At 46.0% G+C, this 21494-nt stretch overlaps 1 protein-coding gene across 4 annotated transcripts in view; it reads right to left on the reverse strand.

Moving 5' to 3' along the window:
• GNAS (GNAS complex locus) overlaps positions 1-21494 on the reverse strand; it is a 788088-nt gene that overhangs the window by 780 nt on the left and 765814 nt on the right. For all 4 annotated transcript variants that reach the window (XM_069243430.1, XM_069243431.1, XM_069243433.1 and 1 more), the window contains one exon: positions 1-459. This exon is cut by the window's left edge and continues 780 nt beyond it. In XM_069243430.1, coding sequence (XP_069099531.1) covers positions 313-459 — 147 coding nt within the window. In that variant the 3' untranslated portion in view covers positions 1-312. The remainder of the gene's footprint in view (positions 460-21494) is intronic.

The raw sequence follows: 21494 nt of genomic DNA on the forward strand, positions 1-21494 counted from the left end.
ATTCTGTTTTTTCCGTTTAATCCTTCACATACTCCAAGCTCTGGGCGGATGGGTACTGTTTTTAAAAGTTAAGCTTATGGAACCTGCAAGTAAATGGCACTAAGAAGCTGATGCCATCTCACATTGTCTGTGGAGGGAAATAGAAGCAAGCTACAAGTGTTGCTGTCGTTCAGTATGGAGAAAAGTGGAGGGGGTGCAAATTTGAGGGAGGCCGCACCAGTTTTCTTCCACCCTTTGTGGTAAAGTTTTTTTTTCTTTTCTTTTTTTAAAATGAGAAATAAGGAGTCTGAAACACAAAAAACGTGCTCTCCATCACAATAGCTCATATTGGCGAAGGTGCATCCGTTGAATAATGTCCCGACAGTCATTGAACACCCGGCGGATGTTTTCTGTATCCACTGCGCATGTGAAGTGAGGGTAGCAGTAGTGCCGTCCATCTCCATTTGCTGTGCTGATTCTCTGTGGAAACAATGAGACCCATTACATCATGACAAGCTAGTAAGAAATTACATTTTTGAAGAATGAATTAAAACAATTTAGAAAATGTTTAAGTATGCGCTTAAATTGTCTATGGAATTAAGTATTTCCTGCTGTACATTGTGAGGATACTGCAAGCCACTGAGGAGTTCCATGACCATCCAGAGGGACAAGGCCGAAGGCTGACTTCCTTTATAAGGTTATGGAGCTACGAGGTGACCTACAATATACCTGGGTATGGTAGCGGGTATTTTGTTTCTCATAATACATGGTCACACCATCACTTTTAATATAAACCACTTAACTACTTAGCACGTGGCACCTTCGTATGAAACAAATAATGTTTGGAAACATGTAGAATAAAAACAAACTAGTTCAAAATTAGACATTAAAAAAACAACTGCTGCATAAAGGTACTAGAATCGGTGTCAAACAATTCAGTTTAAAAACTGAAACAAAAAATGGTTGCAGTAGCTTCGAATGTGGATAAATGTGCAGAAAGATTCAAGCTTTTCAATAATTACCAAAGAGTACAAAAATTAATCATGTTGCCATAAACATCTCCTCTCTGATTGTCACTTTACAGCCAGCAGAGCAGAGCAGAAGAAATAAAAGCAACATTTGTTAGTCCTGCTTTCCTGCTCTGTGCCCTGATCTGCCCCCGTCCCCTTGCTGCTGGCAGCAGGCACTGTGTCGTCAAATCAACACTAATAAGTTATTGCAGTTAAATGGCTATGTCACTAATTTAAAATAGGAAACTGGGTGTGTCACAAGTCGTCAGTTTTAAATTATATATGGGCAACAATAAATTGTGGTGAATTATGGGGATGGTTTTTACTGAGTCCTGAGCAACATCAAATAGACGAGAGTGAAGCTTGAGTTGTCTATGTCATCACTTGAACCCACAAGGTGAAAAACATCCACGTAATTCAGTTCTACCCATGTATAATTTTGTGGCCCCCAAGATCACCTGCCCCTGCTTTCAAATGCTATGCATGGCAGAGGAGTAATGAGAAAGCCATACGTAACATAAGCTCTCCTGTGAAAAATGGTACCTTACCTGCCATCCTTAACCAACCTCCCTCTTGCAGCTGCACTTTCTGCTTTCAGGCAAAGCAGACAAGCAGTGCTGCTCGGACAGGCTTTCACAGTGCCATGTCAGCTTGGTATGCAAAGCAGTCGCAGCTGGCAACTATGAAAAGTGTCTGGGTGGGGAGAATAAAACAAACAAACCAAAAACTTAACTGAACCTCGCTGCTCTCAACCACACACCACAGTCCGCCTGCCCTGAGCCAATCATGATGCTGTTCAGAGCATGGTTATGTTAAGCTGGAGCGCCCTTGCTGGGCACTCCAACGCAAACTGGGAGCCTGGGCTTGCTCTCTCCCACTCGGCAACACAGTGCCGGGATGAAGAGAGCCCTTGTGCGCATGTGACAGCCACCCAAACATACATGCGCACCGAGATGAGTGCTCTATGCACTCCCCTCCATGCTCATCACCCTATGGCCCCACCCGTTTAAAAATAAAACAATAATAAACATAGCAGCCCGTGATGGAAAACCTTCATGACTTAGCAACAGTGGGTAATGAGTTTTGCTATCAATGTTTGCTACAGCACAGCAGTGCGTTACCAGATTTAGAGTTGGGAGTAAACGATAAAGGCGTCCTATGAAAGTTATGCAAAACAAAGAAGTCAGAGACAGGTTTTTATGAATGAATTACAGAATCACTATACGATAGTGTGTTTAAAGTCTTGTTAGGAAGCTTTTTTAATTTGATTTGAAATGGCAGAAATACACATAAGTCTGCTTTTTTATAATAGTGAATCTTCCATCAAGGCAGCTACCCACATCCCATGTTTTGTAATCCATAATAACAGTGAAACAAAAAACAATAAATGTGTATCAGCAGTAAACTTGATAGGTGAGTTTCACTGAGGTCTCATTCACAATCATTTTCCTCTCATAAAGTTGGAGATTATTTATGCCTCTGTAGAAAAGAAAATGGACACTTACAATGCGTTTACAAGACTTAACCCCTTTGCTGCCAGGCTTACCCCCCCTTAGGTGTCACGCCTTTTTTTGGCTGTTTGGGGCAGTTCGCGCGTAGGCCCTCATAACTTTTTCTCCAAATAAGTTACCCACGCCAAATTTGCTTCCTTTTTTTCCAACATCCTAGGGATTCTAGAGATACCCAGACTTTGTGGGTTCCCCTGAAGGAGACCAAGAAATTAGTCAAAATACAGCAAACATTTCGTTTTTTTTCAAAAAAATGGGAAGAAAGGGCTGCAGAAGAAGGCTTGTGTTTTTTTCCACTGAAAATGGCATCAACAAAGGGTTTGGGGTGCTAAAGTCACCATCTTCCCAGCTTTCAGGAACAGGCAGACATGAATCTAAAACACTAAACATTTCTGAAAAGTAGACAAAATTCTTAATTCAGCAAGGGGTAATTTGTTTAGCTCCTACAAGGATTTCCTACAGAAAACAACATGTGAAATAAAAAAATATTGAAATTGAGGTGAAAAAAACTGCAGTTTTTCTTCACGTTTTACTCTTTTTCCTGCAATGTCAGATTTTTTAAAGCAATATAATGTTACGTCTGCTGGACTCTTCTGGATGCTGGGATATATAGGGCTGGTAGGTTCATCAAGAACCCTAAGTACCTAGAGCCAATAAATGAGCTGCACCTTGCAGTGGGCTTTCATTCTATACCGGGTATACAGCAATTAATTTGCTGAAACATAAAGAGTGAAAAATAGTTATCAAGAAAACCTTTGTATTTCCAAAATGGGCACAAGATAAGGTGTTGGGAAACAGTCGTTATTTGCACATCACACCACTATTTTTACCCCCCCACACTCTTATTTTGAAAAAAAAAAAATCATCTTACTTGGTCTCTGGTTGGCATTTAGCCCCCCTTTGGGGCAGATGGGCCTTCCAAAAATAGGCCGATCTGCCCCCCCCAAATGGGGTGAGGGGGGGGGGAAGGCAGATATGGCCAACAGTAATGTGCCCTCAAGGGGAGCGACCCTTGCTCACGGGGCTGCCCCTCCCCCCAAACAAAACACACACATGCGCACACACACCAATCCCTGGTGCTTAAGTGGTTTCAATGGCCTAAAAGTCATTTGGGGCGGGGGGGAATTTGGGCTGGGGGGGATGGGGTGTCTCTTGCCTATGGGGTCTCTCCCCACATAGAAAAAAAAAAAAACAGAAACAAATAATTATCTCTGGTGTATTATATTAGGCTGATGTGTCCCCAGGGGGAGGGCAGAAATGGCCTGAAGATAATTTGTCTCCCAGGGGAGCAGCCCTTGCCCGAGGGGCCACACCCCTCATGTCAATTGGCAAAAACAAAAACAAAAATTCTCTGGTGTCTAGTGGGCATTTCTGTGGGCAGCAGAAATGCTGAGAGAGACATGAAAGGAGAGGAAAGGGCTTTCCTCTCCTTTCATGATTTTCTCGGCCCCTCCAGTGATCGGAGGAGAAATGCAAAAAAGCATTTCTCTTCCGAACAACGCTGGAAGCTGATGAGGGCAGGACTCTGATGAGGTCAGTGTGCAATTGCTGATTGCTGATGTCATCAGACAGCACAGGGTGGGTGTCATGGGGGGAGGGAAAGGGATTCCCCTTCCATCCCTGAAGTGGGGGCGCTGAGGCGAGGCTCATGGGGGGAGCGCCGGTACCAGGACATAACTGTTACTTCCTTGGCGCCTCAGCGCCGCAGCCAAGGACATAACCGTTACGTCCTTGGCTGCAAAGGGGTTAATACCCTAATTGCTACATATTAACTTGCAGAAGGAGGCATTTTAATGTTTACATGAAATATTACAATACTGCTAAATTATTTTAAATTTGTTTTAAATAGTAATTCTTGTTTTAGCCCACATAAAAAAACAATCTGCCTTTCATTTTCCCAGAAGTCTGATTCAGCAAGTAATTCAAGAGAGCAGAGGGTCCAGATCATGTGCCTTCTGACCCCCTTTAAGCTCAGTAGTTTGCTTCGCTGTGGTCACCAGTCTGAACGCAAGTCTTTCATGGAATTCTCCAACTATGGTTTAAACTGGTTTCATTGCGTAAGTCACAAAATGGATAAACATATACATTCACTTGAAAAACCAAAGGTTACAGTGAACTTATAGTTAGGTTCTGAATTTACTCGCACAAAACCAGAGAAATTCAGCAGTTATGGTTAGTTATTTCAAGTAAATGTAACTTGCGGCCTAAGGTAACTATAACTCACGCCCACCATGCAATTTTTTCTTCAATAATTTGACTTCTAATATTTTACTGATATTTGTATTTACGTTATAAAAATTGTAATGCATGCAGTAATATCTGGGGTAATTAGTGCATGGGAAGGGCACGAGTTAGTTACCTTAGGCCACGAGTTATAGTTACTTGAAATAACTATAACTGCTAAATTTCTATGGTTTTGTGCAAATAAATGTAGAACCTAATTATAATGTCCGTATAACCTTTGTTTTTTTTAAGTGAATGTCTAAGGTGTTTTGAATTCTATTTCCTAATTGTAAAGTCCCTCTAACCTTCATTTTTTTCAGTGAATTTCTCGGATTTTTAAAAAACATTTTTAAACAAAGTAATTTTGATTTCTATACGTTAATACAACACCTGCCGCGCACAGAGGGGGTTGGCCGCAGAGCATGGCCTATGGCCAGTCCCTGCAGCCAACACCCCTCAACACCTAACAGCACGCCAAAGCCCGTGCGAGGCATGAGTTGGACGCAGGACCTGTCTCTCTGGGGTGTGGGAATATGTGTGGGAGGGTGTGAGACTGGCTGTGTAAGTGGGTGTTAAAGAGTCTATGTAGGTGTGAGAGTAAGAGTATGTGGTTGCTCCCCAAAAAATTAAAGATGCATTCACCTTCATGCAAGATTTCGGATAGTTTTTCAATTTGGAATAGCGGATTAAACGCACTTGCTTTGCCAAACCCAGGAGCTATGATTATTTGCCCTTTCCTGAAGTGGAGCTTCAACTGGGGCACCCGCTGCATTTATACTTGTAAATGCTTCCAGTGGAGGTTTAATTTCTATGAATTAAGTATCATGGCCAGAAAGGAAGCTCACCTACTCATTTATCTAACAAGAGTCCACAGTTTGCACAACATGTCTATCCAACTGGAGCATTTTCTACTGGTTAATTAGTGCTACCTCATTGAGTAAATTTTCATTGTGGGGGAGCACTGCCCACTTCAATTCCATGAAGGGCGGTGGTGATGTGCACGGCCCCCCTCCCTGGTATGATCTCGGCCCCTGGGGACCCATCCCCCCAGGGCATGGCCTTCATTAAATGGCAGAGGGAGGCCCGAAGGGAGGGCCGATTGGGACAGGGGGGTGTTTCGCACATGCCCCCATGTTTATTTCTTCATGTGCCCTTTGGCAGTGGCTGCCCCTGGGGCAGTAAAGCCTTGGAGGGGTGCCCTTTGCGCCCTCTTCCTTTACTTTTACATGACCTCTGGACTTGGCCCACCCAGGGGCTTTAGTAAAACAAGCTCAGGCGACTGCACTTTTTTCCCTAAACATTTTCAGTGCAAATTCACAGCAAAAAGGTAAAAAAAAGTTTGTGTGTTTTTTTTTTTTCCCTGGCAGGGTCTCTCTAGGACCCCAGCATCAGAGCTAAGGGGTCAGGGTGTCCTTACCTTGGCTCCTTTTCTTTTCTTTGGTAGCCAATCAGAGCTCTGCAGATCTCTGCATGAGTTTATTATTCAAGGATCCTTTGCACCTCTAAATATCTATGTTTACTTTTCTTTTAATATCGCAAAAACTAGTGAACGGATTTACACCAAATAACATAAAGCACCCTTTTCTGGGGAAATGTGTGTGTGGGTGTGGATGTGGGGGAGGGTGTGTGTGTGTGGGTGGGTGGGGGAGGGTGTGTGTGTGTGGGTGGGTGGGGAGGGTGTGTGGGTGGGGGAGGGTGTGTGTGTGGGGGGGGGGGGCATGTGGCAAGCGAACAAGAATGTATCTCCATTAACACATTTAGAGCAATTGTACTAATATTGCCATTCACATATTTATGACTACAGGTCAAAGATGAAATATGCGTTTAATAACTACGCACATCAAAACTGACAAACACTGGTTGTTTCCTCATAAGTTGCATGTAACAATTATTTTAAAGAGGGATACAACTTTGCTACTAGTCAGGAACAGGAAGCCTCTGCAATGTGATTTTACCTGTTGCACACATTTAACGCCTCAAGTCCTGGATTTGTTTAAATATCAATTGTCAAAACAAATATGCATTAAAAATAACATGACAAACTCTACATACAGATGCACAGAGTATAATACATTACTATTGCTGAGGGAGGAAAGGGGCATTTGCCTGTCATGAGTCATGGTCCCCATACTCGGACACATACTATTTATCTGCCAAAAACAACTAAAACATTTTTATATACACACACACATTTTACACAGTGGCACCGTTTGGAAATGTTAATTTCATACTTAAATTCCCACAGGAAATATTGCTCGCCAATGCAGAGAAAATGGCTCCACTGAATTATACCAAATTTGGCAACAAGTTAGTACTTTACTCAGATGGTATGCTTCTTTTGATTTTGTGTAAATCTATTTAACCAATTGAGAAATTTAGAAGGTATCTGGGTTGTACATGAAGAGCTTAAAAAGTTAGGTGCAACTGGACAGTTGGTTCAGCAGGAGTTGACTGGCACTGATAATTCAATAAATAGGGCCATCTGAGGCACAGGAAGATTTTTTACCTTGACTGCCATTTCGGTACCATGGGACCGGTACTCAACAATCTGACTGGCAGGCCGCAATTCAAACAATGTTGCGGCTGCCATTACCAGAGTCAGGGGCTCTATCCCTATATGTACAAAAGAACAAGGGTAGGGACATTCATATGTCCTGGCACTTGTGGAGGGTAGCCAGAAAGATTAAATTTATAACATTAAAAAAAGGGGGTTGGGGCTAGCATGGTCCTCCTCCTCTGAGGTACTAAAGTACTACTGTGGGAGTCACTGTGGGTTGGGCTTCCACAGGGGTTGGTGGCAGGGCCAGAGCCAGAGGCAGTGCACTGCAGGGACGTTTGCTGAATAGGATTAAAAAAAAAAAATACAAACTCACAAAAAAAGCCCTCACAAGTTAAATTGACTTTATAGTGTGGTATCATAAAAGCTTATGTAGGAAGAAAAAACCTTGTAATTCAGAGGAAAAACAAAGGTTAAAGTGACTTAATAGTTAAGTGCTTAAAAAAGAAACCCAACACTTAAAAATCAAAAAATACAATGGAAACTCACCAGTTACAGGTTACGGAGCTTACTATAGTATTAAGCCCCGCCATGCACTGCTTTTGACCACACATTATATCACTCATTACATGTTAAATGACAATGCATGACATCAATAATGACATCATACAATCATTTTGGCACTGACCTATGGGGTTTTGGGCCTTTAAACAATTAAATGTGCAACACCGGTGGGCAATTTTCACCTTAATAAAACTTTACATAACACAGATTTATAAGTCATGACTGACAGGGCTATTTGACAGAAACAATGACTTCTGTCAGGCCTGTACACAACCCTCCGTAGTTTATTAAAATACACTAAACAAATTCATTAGATGGGCACAATGGCCTATAACCTTAGGGCCAGGCTTACAATACCAGTGTGAGATAAACCACTTTTAACCCTTTGGGTGCCCAGGACGAGCTGGCCTCTCCCTCAGCAACGGTTGCCTGGTGCCGAGGACGAGACCAGCTCGTCCTGCTATGGGCCCCCAGGGGAGTGCTATCGCTCCCCCCCGATGGTCAAGCACCCCCCTCTCCTGGGCAGGGATGGAAGGGGGAAATCGCTTCCTCTTTCACCCCCGACCACCCGTGGCATCTGATGGCGTCCTCATCAGAGGCCTTCCCTTCCGTGCTGAAAGCTCAGCTTCCAGCGTCGATCGGCGGAGAAATGCAGAAGCATTTCTTCTCCGATCACATGGAGGGGGCAGAGAAGCATGAAAGGAGAGGTAAGGTCTCCCTGGGGGAGGGGGGACAAGTTTGTTTTAGGTCATTTCTGCCACCCCTTGGGGGCAGATCGGCCTATTGTAATTAGGCCGATCTGTCTCTCCCCCCCCCCCCCCCCACACGCGGGGTAAGGGGGGGCAGAAACCTCAAGGAACCAGGGATTTATTTTTTTGTTTTATTTTTTTTTATGTGGGGAGGACCCCTTAGGCAAGGGTCACTCCCCTGGGGGCAAAATTATCTTTAGGCCATTTCTGCCCATCGGCCTATTTTTATTAGGCCAATCTGTCCCAAGGCGGGCAGACCCCACTAGATACCAGGGATTATTGCTTTTTTTTTGTCAGTTTCACATGAGGGGAGCGACCTCTTGGGGGCAGATCGCATATTGTAATTAGGACGATCTTCCCCCAGGGAGGGCAGAAACCTCTAGGCACCAGGGACTGTGTGTGTATGTTTTGTTTGGGGGGGGTGGCAGCCCCTTAGACAAGGGTCGCTTCCCATGGCGGCACATTAGTGTGGGCCATATCTGCCCCCCTTGGGGGCAGATTGGCCAATTTTGGAAGGCCCACCAGAGACCAGGTAAGATTTTTTTTTCAAAATAGAAAATAAATAATAAAATTAGAGGGTGCCATACCCCCACCCCAAATAAAAGGGGCAATTACCTGCAATCACCATGGGGGGGGGGGGGGGGGGGGGGGAGTGGTGGTTCATAAAGTCTACTAACTGCCAGGGAATTAAAAAAAAAAAAAAAATAGTGTGGTGGTGGCTACCAACCAGTATGGGCATGGTTATGCCCCGACCCCAACTGAAGGGGGTAATAGTCTTTCAGCTCCCCCCCGCATACTAAAACATCTTATCCCACGGCAAGCAAGTGGACATTTGATTATTTGGGGTTTTGGTTTTACATTTGCGCCATGAGAGCTTGGCTAACTCTCAAAAAGCGTCCCGCTTGGAATGGTGAGGGCTGCAATTTTTGGACTTTGGGACGCTGCCATGTAGAAAAATCCACAAGACCTAGACACATCTGAAAACTAAACATCTGGGTGATTCCAGGGTGGTGTGCTTCTCATGCACCCGCACCATTTTCTTACCCACAATGCCCTGCAAACCTCCAACTTTGCTGGAAATCTCACATTTTCCCCACATTTGTGTGATAGAACCTTCCGGAATCTGCAGGAATCCACAAAATTCCTAACACCCAGCATTGTCTCATCTATACCGATAACAATTCTGCTGCACTTGTCAGCCTAAACATTTTTTTTTCCCAAACTGCCCTTTTAACCCGCTTTGGTTCCCCCTCAATTTCGAAATGTTTTATGGCTCTTCCCTGTCACAACCCCCTGGCCCACCTATACAAGTGAGGTATCATTTTTACTGGGAGACTGAGGGGAATATTGGGTGGTAGGTTATTTGTCTCGGTGCGGTGATCCCGCAGAGAAATGTGGATAAAAAGTGATTGTTTTTAGCTAAATTTGAGGTTTGCTGAGGATTCTGGGTAAGAAAACATTGGGGGATCCATGCAAGTCACACCTCCCTGGTCTCCCTCAGGTGTCTAGTTTTCAGAAAAGAAATGTATGGGTTTGGTAGGTTTCCCTAGATGGCTGCTGAGCTCAGGACCAAAAACACAGGTGCCCCCCGCAAAAACAGGTAGTTTTGTATTTGATAATTTTCATGTGTCCAGATAATGTTTTGGGGCATTTCCTTTAGCGGGCAGTAGGCCTATCCACAAAAGTGAGGTACCATTTTTATCGGGAGACTGAGGGGAACATTGGGTGGTAGGACATTTGTCCCGGTGTGGTGATCCCGCAGAGAAATGTGGATAAAAAGTGATTTTTTTGCTAAATTTGAGGCTTGCTGAGGATTCTGGGTAAGAAAACATTGGGGGATCCATGCGAGTTACACCTCCCTGGGGTGTCTAGTTTTCAGAAAAGAAATGTATGGGTTTGGTAGGTTTCCCTAGGTGGCTGCTGAGCCCAGGACCAAAAACACAGGTAGTTTTGTATTTGATAATTTTCATGTGTCCAGATAATGTTTTGGGGCATTTCCTTTCGCGGGCAGTAGGCCTACCCACAAAAGTGAGGTACCTTTTTTTTTTTATCAGGAGACTTGAGGGAACGCTGGGTGGAAGGAAATTTGTGGCTCCTCTCAGATTCCAGAACTTTCTGTCACCGAAATGTGAGTAAAAAGTGTTTTTTTAAGCCAAATTTTGAGGTTTGCAAAGGATTCTTGGTAACAGAACCTGGTGAGAGCCCCACAAGTCACCTCATCTTGGATTCCCCTAGGTCTCTAGTTTTAAAAAAATGCACAGGTTTGGTAGGTTCCCCTAGGTGCCGGCTGAGCTAGAGGCCAAAATCCACAGGTAGGCACTTTGCAAAACACGTTTTCTTTGGGAAAATGTGATGTGTCCACGTCGTGTTGCAGGGCATTTCCTGTTGCAGGCGCTAGACCTACTAGTACCATTTTGGGGGAACATAGAAGGCACCCCAGAATTCAGAGATGTGCAAATAACCACTGCTCCTTAACACTTTATCTTGTGCCCATTTTGGAAATACAAAGGTTTTCTTGATACCTATTTTTCACTCTTCATATTTCAGCAAATGAATTTCTGTATACCCGGTATAGAATGAAAACCCACTGCAAGGTGCAGCTCATTTATTGGGTCTGGGTACCTAGGGTTCTTGATGAACCTACAAGACCCATATATCCCCGCAACCAGAAGAGTCCATCAGACGTAACAGTATATTGCTTTCAAAAATCTGACATCGCAGGAAAACGTTACTGAGTAAAACGTAGAGAAAAATGGCAGTTTTTTCACCCCAATTTTAATATCTTTTTATTTGAGTTGCTATTTTCTGTAGGAAACCCTTGTAGGATCTGCACAAATTACCCATTGCTGAATTCAGAATTGTGTCTACTTTTCAGAAATGTTTAGGTTTCTGGGATCCAGCATTGGTTTCACACCCATTTCCGTCACTGACTGGAAGGAGGCTGAAAGCACAAAAAATCTTAACAATGGGGTATGTCCCAGTAAAATGCCAAAATGGTGTTGAAAAATGGGTTTTCTGATTCAAGTCTGCCTGTTCCTGAAAGCTGGGAAGCTGGTGATTTTAGCACCGCAAACCCTTTGTTGATGCCATTTTCAGGGGAAAAAAACTACAAGCCTTCTTCTGCGGCCCTTTTTCCCCATTTAAAAAAAAAGAAAAATGGAAATATTCACTGTATTTTGGCTAATTTCTTGGTCTCCTTCAGGGGAATCCACAAAGTATGGGTACCTTTACAATCCCTAGGATGTTGGAAAAAAAGGACGCAAATTTGGCGTGGGTCGCTTATGTAGACAAAACGTTATGAGGGACTAAGCGCGCCCTGCCCCAAATAGCTAAAAAAGGCCTAGCACCTGACGGGGAAAAGGCCTGGCAGCGAAGGGGTTAAATGAAGATGCCTGTAAATTCTAGATTATTAGGCAAAATACAGTGCCTCACAATCGTTATTGAAGTTGTTAAAATAAACATCCACACTTTACAAACATCGCTACTAAACAATTTTTCTAGACCTGTATGACAATTACTGAACATGAGCACATGCCAGATAACCACTGGTGGGTAATTTTTATTGCCAAGGGAATTTTTTTGCCTTGCTAACAATTTTTTTATTTTTTTGGGAACATGCTTTGGGTCACATCCAACTTTCAAACATACCTCTGCAACCTACATCACTTGCACTCAGCATATACATGGTTTAACATGGTGTAACACTTGCAACTCAAACATTAGGGATTGTGCATGTTGAAGGTATAAATTGAACCATTTACCAAACACACTTGCTTCCAAGACTTGCGCCACCTTCCAAGCTATGGACCCACACATAGATTCTTAACTCTAAACTGTATATGCCTATGGGATTATAAATGATGCAATTTTAAATGTCATCAATAATGTCATAATATGTCATGATTGATATAATATGTGGGGTCACCAGCAGTGTGTGTCAGGGTCCAACATTATAGTCAGGTCAGTAACTTCAGTGCTTTGGTGTTATTGAAACATTAACACAATGTGCTTTGAAAGAGTTCCTGGATCCCACATATAAGTATACCAAGTTCAGCATCACAGGATACAATACCGGTGCCCAACTGTTATCACAACACTGGTCAGGTATACAATACATACTGCTTACGCTACTCGGACTGCTCATCCTCCTTGTGGGTAGCAGCCTGCTAATCTTCCCTTTGGGCAATAGTTTGATGAACTTTAGTGTTGCTACTTTGACTGGCCTCAGTCAGTTGCTGAACGAGTCCGCCTTTGCTGGTTCCTCAAACCACAAATGATTACACAAGGGATTGTCAGGTCTCCTGATATGTGAATTTCCATCAAACCTGCCTCAATATTTTTCAGTCGGAACAGTTGACCATCCAGAACACTTCCGTATTTGTTTTTTACCTGATGACGACCCTGGGACATCTCTAGCCAACAAGGGTTCAAACATCAATTTAGTTTCAGTTGATACATGAGCAAACCAATATTATTCTAACATCACTGAAATGTGCAAGCAAGCAGAACTCTAACAAAAAATGATTTCCTTCATGTTTTAGAATTTTTCTCTGCTTTGTTAGATGCAAACATGAACCAAGCATACACAAGTTCCCGAGCACTGTGTTGTACAGAATTGCCAAGCAATCTGTATGACAAGTTAACTTTTGTTTACAATTTCATGCATTCTTTCAAGGTTTGCACCAAGTGTATCCTTTATTGACAAGCTTTCTTCTAACTGCTTTTTGTTTTATCGAAACACATTGACAACTGCCACTGTTCAAACTTCAATGATGCTTTTAATTCACAGGTCTGCTTATGCATTTAATGAACCTCAGCTGCAACAGAGTGGAAAGCCAGCAAAAATATAACATAAAAAACTCATCTGCCCAAATCCGTACAAATGATTAGTTCAAATTTACACAAAACCTTTTAATGCAAAGTACTATTACCTATACCATAGAAAGAAATAGATATTTGTTCAATGTACTGCGAAACACACCAATTCGTATATAGTCAGACAAGATGAGAAAGTGGAGGGTTTCTTGAAGGGGCAGAAAACCGGAGAAAGCTAAACATACTAATGGTGCCTATTCTGTAAATGTGAAAGAGCCTGAATACAACGTTGCCATGGGCATGTAAAAAATAAATAAATAAAATTCACTTATATAGGCAGAGATGACTTGTTGGGTGACAATGCACAAAAGGCTCAAGACTTATCTGAGTAAAAAACAAACATGTTTGTCCATCACATAATGTATACAATGCAAAATAAATAATGCCGACGGGGAGCATACACAGCTTGATAAGGCAATAATGAAAACGATGATCCAGAAAAAGACAGACAACAATACAATCAACCGGACAGTAGTCTTGATTGTTGGACTGAAGATGATTGATTACAAGGTCAGGTTTCCAGAGGCAGTAGATTTCAGAGTTTAGGTTTGAAGACTGAAACCCGGCAACAGCTTCTGGTAACCATTAGAAGAAATGGAGGGAACCAATCTTAGGTGAAACTGGGAAAGGTTCTCCTGGGGAAAGATGCACTTTATCAAAAAAGAATTTGAGACATGCATAAAAGGAAAATGTTACTTACCCTGTAAGGATCTGTTTGTGGCATGTAGTGCTGTAGATTCACATGTGCTGCACACTTCTACCATCTAGTATTGGGTCTAGAAGGTTGCAAGTTGTTTTTCTTCTGAAAGTCTTTCGAGTCATGAGGTATAGTGACTCCTCCTTTTTCTAGTAATGCGCATGGGCATTTACTCCATTGTTAGATTGTTTTCTTCTGCAGTTGGGTGCGGTAATGTTTTTGCCAAGCTTCCGATTGAGACCATCTTTCTGACTCCTCAGTTCTGGATATCTCCCATACCGTCAGTATTGTCTTTCAAACCCATATTTCCTATCTTTTGTGTTCCAGGACTGAAGAAACTACTACCCATAGCATCAACGCACTCCTACAGAAGCCCATCAGGCCACCATTTTTTAGGTTCCAACTTATCAAGAATGAACTTCTGATGGAACGGACTTCCTTCAGTTTCTGTCCTAAGTGCCAGGCGAAGTTCCTGCGGACAGACCAGCACCAGATCTGCAATCACTGCTCGTCTCTGGACCATAAAGAGGACTGTGAGGTTTACCTGCCCTTTTCATTTAGGAAAAACTCTTTCAAGATCGAAGAGCCTTCTGTTGCAAGATGAAGCGACAACAGATTGAGGACACCCCAGACATTTTCGGACTCCAAGACACCATGTCCGAATTGGAAACTGAGAGGCCTTGGTTGCAGAGGAGGAGGCCATCTCTGTTGAGGATTCGGACTCCAAGGTGGACAGTTCTTGAGATGCAAGACCTTCCTCTGGCTCCATCGGAGCCAACAACTTCTTTTGAGCCTATCCTCCACTGAATTAAGGAGCTCGTTACCAAACAAGTGCAGTTTCATATTCAACCTCAGACTGGACGTCTTTTGGCTAATGTGGTAGTTTCCACATTTTCTAAGAGGCAGTTAACTTTTTGAAGGAGGCCATTGACATTCTTCACCTCCTGTCAAGCTGAAAAGAGTGAATAGCGACTCTGTTGACATACACCCTCCTCTACCTCCACCTCTCTTCCTCATTATCAGGGTGACCCTCCTGATATCACACCAGAGTTCCCCTCACTCTTTCCATGACATTCATGAAAAACAGGATGATACTATGCCTTTCCGCCCAGACACATGGTCCCAGTATGTCAATCCCTACACCAACACTGAACTTGATGTCTACCCGGCTAGACCATCCCCACAGGATGATACAACTTCCTGTCAGGAACTCATTGGGAAAGCAGTCATTTATCATCAGGTACTCTAAGACAAAGAGCCAATTGAGGACAACTTTCTGTTTGAAACCCTCACTACATCCCATAGAGCCACACAATATCTTTCCATGCTTAAGGGTTTAATGAGGCGCGCAGAGGATATTTTTAAAGATCCTGCCATGCATAATCATTCAGTGTGTAGAAAAGAACAGAACTCTTCCCCATCAGACCCAGTTTTTATTAGAGGTGAGATCCCTGCAGATTCCTTGGTGGCCTCAAAATGCAATGCGAGAAAGAGTCAGCTAGCAAGAAGCTGCTGATACTCCACCTCCTGACAAGAAGAGCAAGCTGATCGGCACTTCTGGTAAGCATGTTGCTGCTCAAGCAGTCAACCACTGGTGCTTTGCTAAAATGCAAGGTCTAACTAGATATGACCGTGCCCACTGCAATGAAATGGAGGAGCTCATTCAGTATCTCCTTGTGGAGCACAGGAAAAGAGGACAAGAAGTTGCTTATGAAGGCCAGCTTATATCTAACGCCTCCATTCGCTGTGCCTTGGACTATTCGGACACAGCCACACAAGGCATCAAAACCAGTGTCGTCCTATGCCGGCATGCATGGTTACGCATTACCAGTTTTAAACCAGAGGTAAGGCATACCATCCTTTCTTTAATTTTTGTATTTATTTATTTATACAAATTTGCATAAACCAACAATAACAACCCCAAGAGCTACAGATATAACACAAGGAGTCCATAAGTGTGCGCACAATAAGATCCGGGATAACTGAAAGCAAAGTCCGAAGAAACAAGGATCCCAGCGAGGCCGGAGCCCCAAGTTCAAGTACCATCCCATACACATGCCAATAGTAACGACATGAAGCACACCCCCAGGGGGAATCTGAATGCAAAAGTTCATGGGGTACAAACTAACAACAACCACAACAGCAGAAGGATGGAGGCGGCCGAGCAGACTCGCACAGCAGGATCGTCCACCAAACAGCATTTCCCACACGTGCAGGAGCAATACCCAATCCAAACAGTCATACGCGTGGCCTCGCACACACCACAAAGACTCTCTCAATTTAACCAGTTGATTCCAAAAAGGAGCGGAAAGGCGCCCAAATGTCTCTAGGGCGAGAGCACGCCGGGCCCATCTCCCAAAAGATTGACAGCTGCTCCTGACAGAATGCGGCATCACGCAGCCAATCAGCCCTCTGTGGATCCCCGCCCTGCCCCCAGCAGATCGCCACTCTTCTCTTCGCCAGCAGAAGCAACATACCCACGAGGCGTCCCCACTCAGATGGCACCCCGTCCAGTAGGCCCAGCAACGCCACCACAGGAGAGAAAGGCAGATTCAAGCCAGTCATGCCGGCTATCACATGCATCACTTCACCCCAAAAGACGTGCACCTCACCACAAGTCCACGGCAAGTGCAGAAAATCAGCATCCGGAGCAAGGCAACATTCACAGCGCGCATCGTCTCGCAGCCCCATAGCCTGTAGACCACGGGGTATAATATAAGCGATGTAAGAATTTAAAGTGTATGAGCCGCAGTATATAGTTGGGCGACAGTGTTCTCATGTGCGCACAGCAGCTTCTCCACATAGCATCAGTAATATCCTCCCCAACATCCCTCTCCCATTTAACCCTAGCAGCCTCCACCACAGCCCTCCGATGCTCCTGCATGCCCCTATCCAATTTAGTGATAAGCTGACATCGGACTGCACGCGCCATAGTAGCTCAAGCGCCCGACAAGTTTGAGGCATAGTCGGAAGACCAGTAAATCGCGCCCGGAGCATCGCATATACCCGCAACAAATCCAACCTATGCAACACATTATCAGCTCCATTACTTAGCGCCTCCTCCGGCGACGCAAACGCTCATTCACAAACCAGTCCCCTAACAGAGACAACCCGGAAGCAGTAAGAAAATCCCGCAGCCGCACATCGCTGGACATTCTTTCATCTGCAACATCCAACACCGGCATCGTGGGCGCAAAAGGCTCACATCCATCCGACCGACGCAGCAGAGCGGCCCAAGCCCCAGAAGTGCATGCAACGGTGGCCACTCCCCTGGGGCGAATCCAGGTCATACATCCAAGCACCCTCGGCAGCCGGTCCGGCCACACCGCATCACTCTCAGCCGCAAGATGAGGTAGATATCTCACCGGGCGGATCCAAAAGTACGCAAAATGGGCATGAGCGCAGTAATAGTACAGTTCCAGATCAGTGGCGGCAAGCCCCCCCCCCCCCCCCCCCCCCCCCCCAACTCAAACGGCAGCGTCAGCTTCTCCCACGCGATCCTGGGCTGCCCGCCTGCCCACACCAGCCGCAACTAAGCTGATCGAAGCCTCCGCAGGAAACTCATGGGCAGCACCAGCGGAAGGTTAACAAAGAGATACAAAAATTTGGGTGAGACAACCATCTTGGCAATGCCAATGCGCTCAATCAGCGAAAGCGGCAGGGAGCGCCACACCTCCAGCCTGTCCTCCAACCAGGCCACCAACCTACCATAATTAGCAAGCCAAAGGGTCTCGACGTCACAACTGAGCCATACACCCAAATAGCGGACTGCGCCCTCCGCCCACTCAACAGGATTACGCGACGGAAAGCGCGCGGTACTACTAGTAAGAGGGAGCACCACCGACTTGTACCAGTTCATCACTATGCCAGAGAAGGTACCGAAGTGGACAACCTCAGTGAGCAGAATATCCAGATTCCCACTCGGCTCCCGCATATACAGCGCAATATCATCAGCGTATATTGAGACCAAGATCGGATGCTGCCTAAACTGCAGCCCTCTGTGGTTATGATTTTGCCGCAAGTAGGCCGCCAGCAGCTCCATCGCGATAGCGAAAAGGAGCGGGATAGAGGGTATCTCTGACTAGTTCCCCAGGCCACCGGGAAGGGGTCCGATATGCATCCGTTCAACCGGAGCCTCGCAAAAGGATCCGTATATAGCAAGCGGATCAACCCTATAAAGCGCACACTCATAGCAAACCTGCCCAGCAGCGCAAACAGATAGGGCCAGGACAGGGAATCAAACGCCTTTGTCGCATCCAAAAACACTGCAGCAGCCTCATCTTCCGCCGTGAGGCTACCCAGCACCGCGAAGAACGTGCGCAAATTGTGCGCCATCGATCGCCCCGGCACAAAGCCAGACTGATCCGGGAGCACCAAACGCGACATCAACGGCTGCAACCGGAGCGGGATCAACTTGGCCAAGATTTTATTGTCAACATTTATCATGGAGAGCGGGCAGTACAAATCGCAGCTACAAGGATCCTTGCCTGGCTTAAGTATTGTGACGATCAGCGTCTCCCGCAAGGAGGCGGGGAGAGAGCCCGCTTCCAACGCCTCAGCATAGACCTCCAACAGGTAGGGAGCCAGAATATCGGAGTACTCCTTATAAAAGGCAGGAGTCAAGCCATCTGGGCCCGGAGCCTTATCGCCAGGCAGTCCACTAATTACTGCCTTGACCTCCTCCACCAAGAAGGGCTCGTCGAAATAAGCTCTATGCTTGTCATCAAACCAGAGCAGACTGATCTCTGAAAAATAAGCTTGCGCCATATCAAGATTCAGTTCAGCAGGGGCAGAGTATAGATCCTCAAAATATCGTGCAAAGACCTGCATAACACCCGCCGTTCCAGCCACCCGCTGGCCCCCCTGTCCGTCTATTTCAGTGACATACCCACTTGCCCAAGGCTTGTGCAGCATGTTCGCCAGTGTAGGACCCACCATGTCACCCTCTCCATAACGCCGAGCCCTGGCATATTTCCCCAGGAAACAAACCTCGCGATTGGAGGGCTCTTCATATCGGGAAACCTGAGACTATCTGAGACTCCAGCTCAGCTAATTCACAACGCAATGCCCGAAGCACGCCGTGCTGCTTAGAGAAACACACCCCTTGAATAACCACCTTGAAGGCCTCCCAGAGCGTTCCGGCCGAACCCACCGACCCGTGGTTCTCAGCAAAGAAATGCAAAATGGCTTCCCGAATCTCCTCACGAAACACCACATCCCGAAGAGCTCCCTGCGGCAAAATCCAAGCAAACGCGACCCCCGGAGTCCCAGGTATCGACAACAGCAGCTTAACCGGAGAATGTCCGCAAGGGTCCGGGCCAGATGCTCTACCAATTACTTCCACATCTCCACGTCCCTAGTTCCCAACCATCGGTCCAAGCGAGACCAGCTATTATGAACATAGTTGAAGCACGTGCCCTCCCTCCGACCACCATGCTTAGCTCTCAACAGATCAACCAAAGCGCCATCACTCATCACAGTCTTCAGAGCAGCAGCAGCAGAATGTCGAGGTGTAGTAGAGCTCTCCCAATCCCTCTCCGGATCCAAAACCACATTGAAGTCTCCCCCCCAGATCACAGCCCCACTGCCCAACGATTCCACCAAGCGCCACACCTCACAGAAGAATCCAGGGTCATCCACATTAGGCCCGCAAACTGACACTAACCGACAGGGCCTGTCCAGCAATGTCTCATCCAGCAGCACATATCGCCCATTCAGATCCACTATCACACGATGCGTACGCCATTGCAGCCACTTACGCAGCAGAATCGCCACTCCTCTAGCGTAGCTCGAGAACACCGCTCCATGACACTCTCCTATCCACCCCGCCCTCAGCCGTTTCAGCGTGTGCGCTTCCAGATGAGTCTCCTGAAGCAGACACATCGATACGATGTCTTTGAATGTAAGCAGACTTAAGACGCACCTTACGCTGATCATTCAGGCCACGCACATTCCAGGTAAGGCAACTAACCGTCGTCAATGCCCCCAGCCTCAGCACAACAGCACTTCCATTCGTCCCGCCACAGAGCCGACCGCCTCCTCCTACCAGCCCCATCCAGCACAACAAGACAGTAGTGAAAAATCCAAACATCACAGGCACAACAAACCAGAACCCAAACCCACCCCCACCCACGCAGACCCCCCCAAACAGGTCAAAGCAAAAATCCCCCCCCCCTCCATCCCCCAACAGAGGAGATCTAAACCCCACAGCATAAGAAAAGGACTCATCCAGGGGTCGTAAGTCTAGCCACCCAGCCCATCCGAATAACAGACCGGCTAGAAAGGACAAAGGGCTAGAATAAGCAGATAAACTGATACAGCAGCACTGAAAGAGGAAGTCAGAGGCACCACCAGAGCGGCACCCAACAGGATTCAGGGCCAACCATCAATGCAACTTCAAGGAAGTCAATCAGTGTCACTGAGGTGTGCCCGGTCCGAGCTCGAAGCTCCAGATTGTTCAGCGGAAGAGCACCGAGGAAGCGTCTTGACGAACTTGGCCGCCAACTTCGGATCCGTAAAGAAATGCAATGTTCTGCCGTGTTGTATCCGAAGTTGTAGATAAGCGAAAAACGAGCTGCAGTCAGACTCAAAGAGCGCTTAACCGTCAAGAACGCCTTACTCGTAACCTGCACACTCCGAGTTTAGTCCGGAAAAAGTTGCAGCTCAGTGTTTCTGTACACCACCGGACGACGGTCCCGAGCCAGTCGCAGCACAGCATCGCGGTCGCGATAATTCAAAAGGTGAAAAATAACAGGTCGTGGTGGGGTCCCAGGAGGGGGCCTAGGGCCCAGCAACCTATGAGCCCTCTCCACCACCAGCATATGAGAAAGCTCACCTGGAAACAAATCAGCGAGCATTTTCTCCACAAAGTCTTCCATCCTACCCATGTCCGTGGATTCAGGAAGGCCAATCAACCGAACGTTATTACACCGGGACCGTGCCTCCAAATCTTCATTCTTGTTCCTGATGACCTCCAGCACTCGCTCCATCTGCAGCAAGCGCTCTCTCTCCCCGTGCCGCTGATCCTCCATCTCCGAGGTGCGCTACTCCAGCTGCTCAAACCGAGCATCATGCTCATCTACCCGAGCCCTGATGCTGTGCATCTGCTCTGTCAAATAATCCAACTTGGCGTCTATTCCAGCCAAGCTACTCTTAAGATCCATAAACATGGATTTAACAGAGACCACAGAGGGCCCATCGTCCTTCTTCACCTCACCAGACTGCAGCGCGGTGGTGCTCCCCTTCCGTTTACCGCCCTCAAAGGAAAGCTTGGCCTGGTGCTGCTCCGCCTTACCCATTGCGGCTTCCGCGTGAAGCCCAGCCCTAGACGCTCCACCAAGAGCCCAAAGGCAGACGAGACCACAGCAGGCAAAAGACCAACTGACGACCCTC

Source organism: Pleurodeles waltl, chromosome 7, assembly GCF_031143425.1.
Source record: "Pleurodeles waltl isolate 20211129_DDA chromosome 7, aPleWal1.hap1.20221129, whole genome shotgun sequence".
Taxonomy (NCBI): Eukaryota; Metazoa; Chordata; class Amphibia; order Caudata; family Salamandridae; genus Pleurodeles; species Pleurodeles waltl.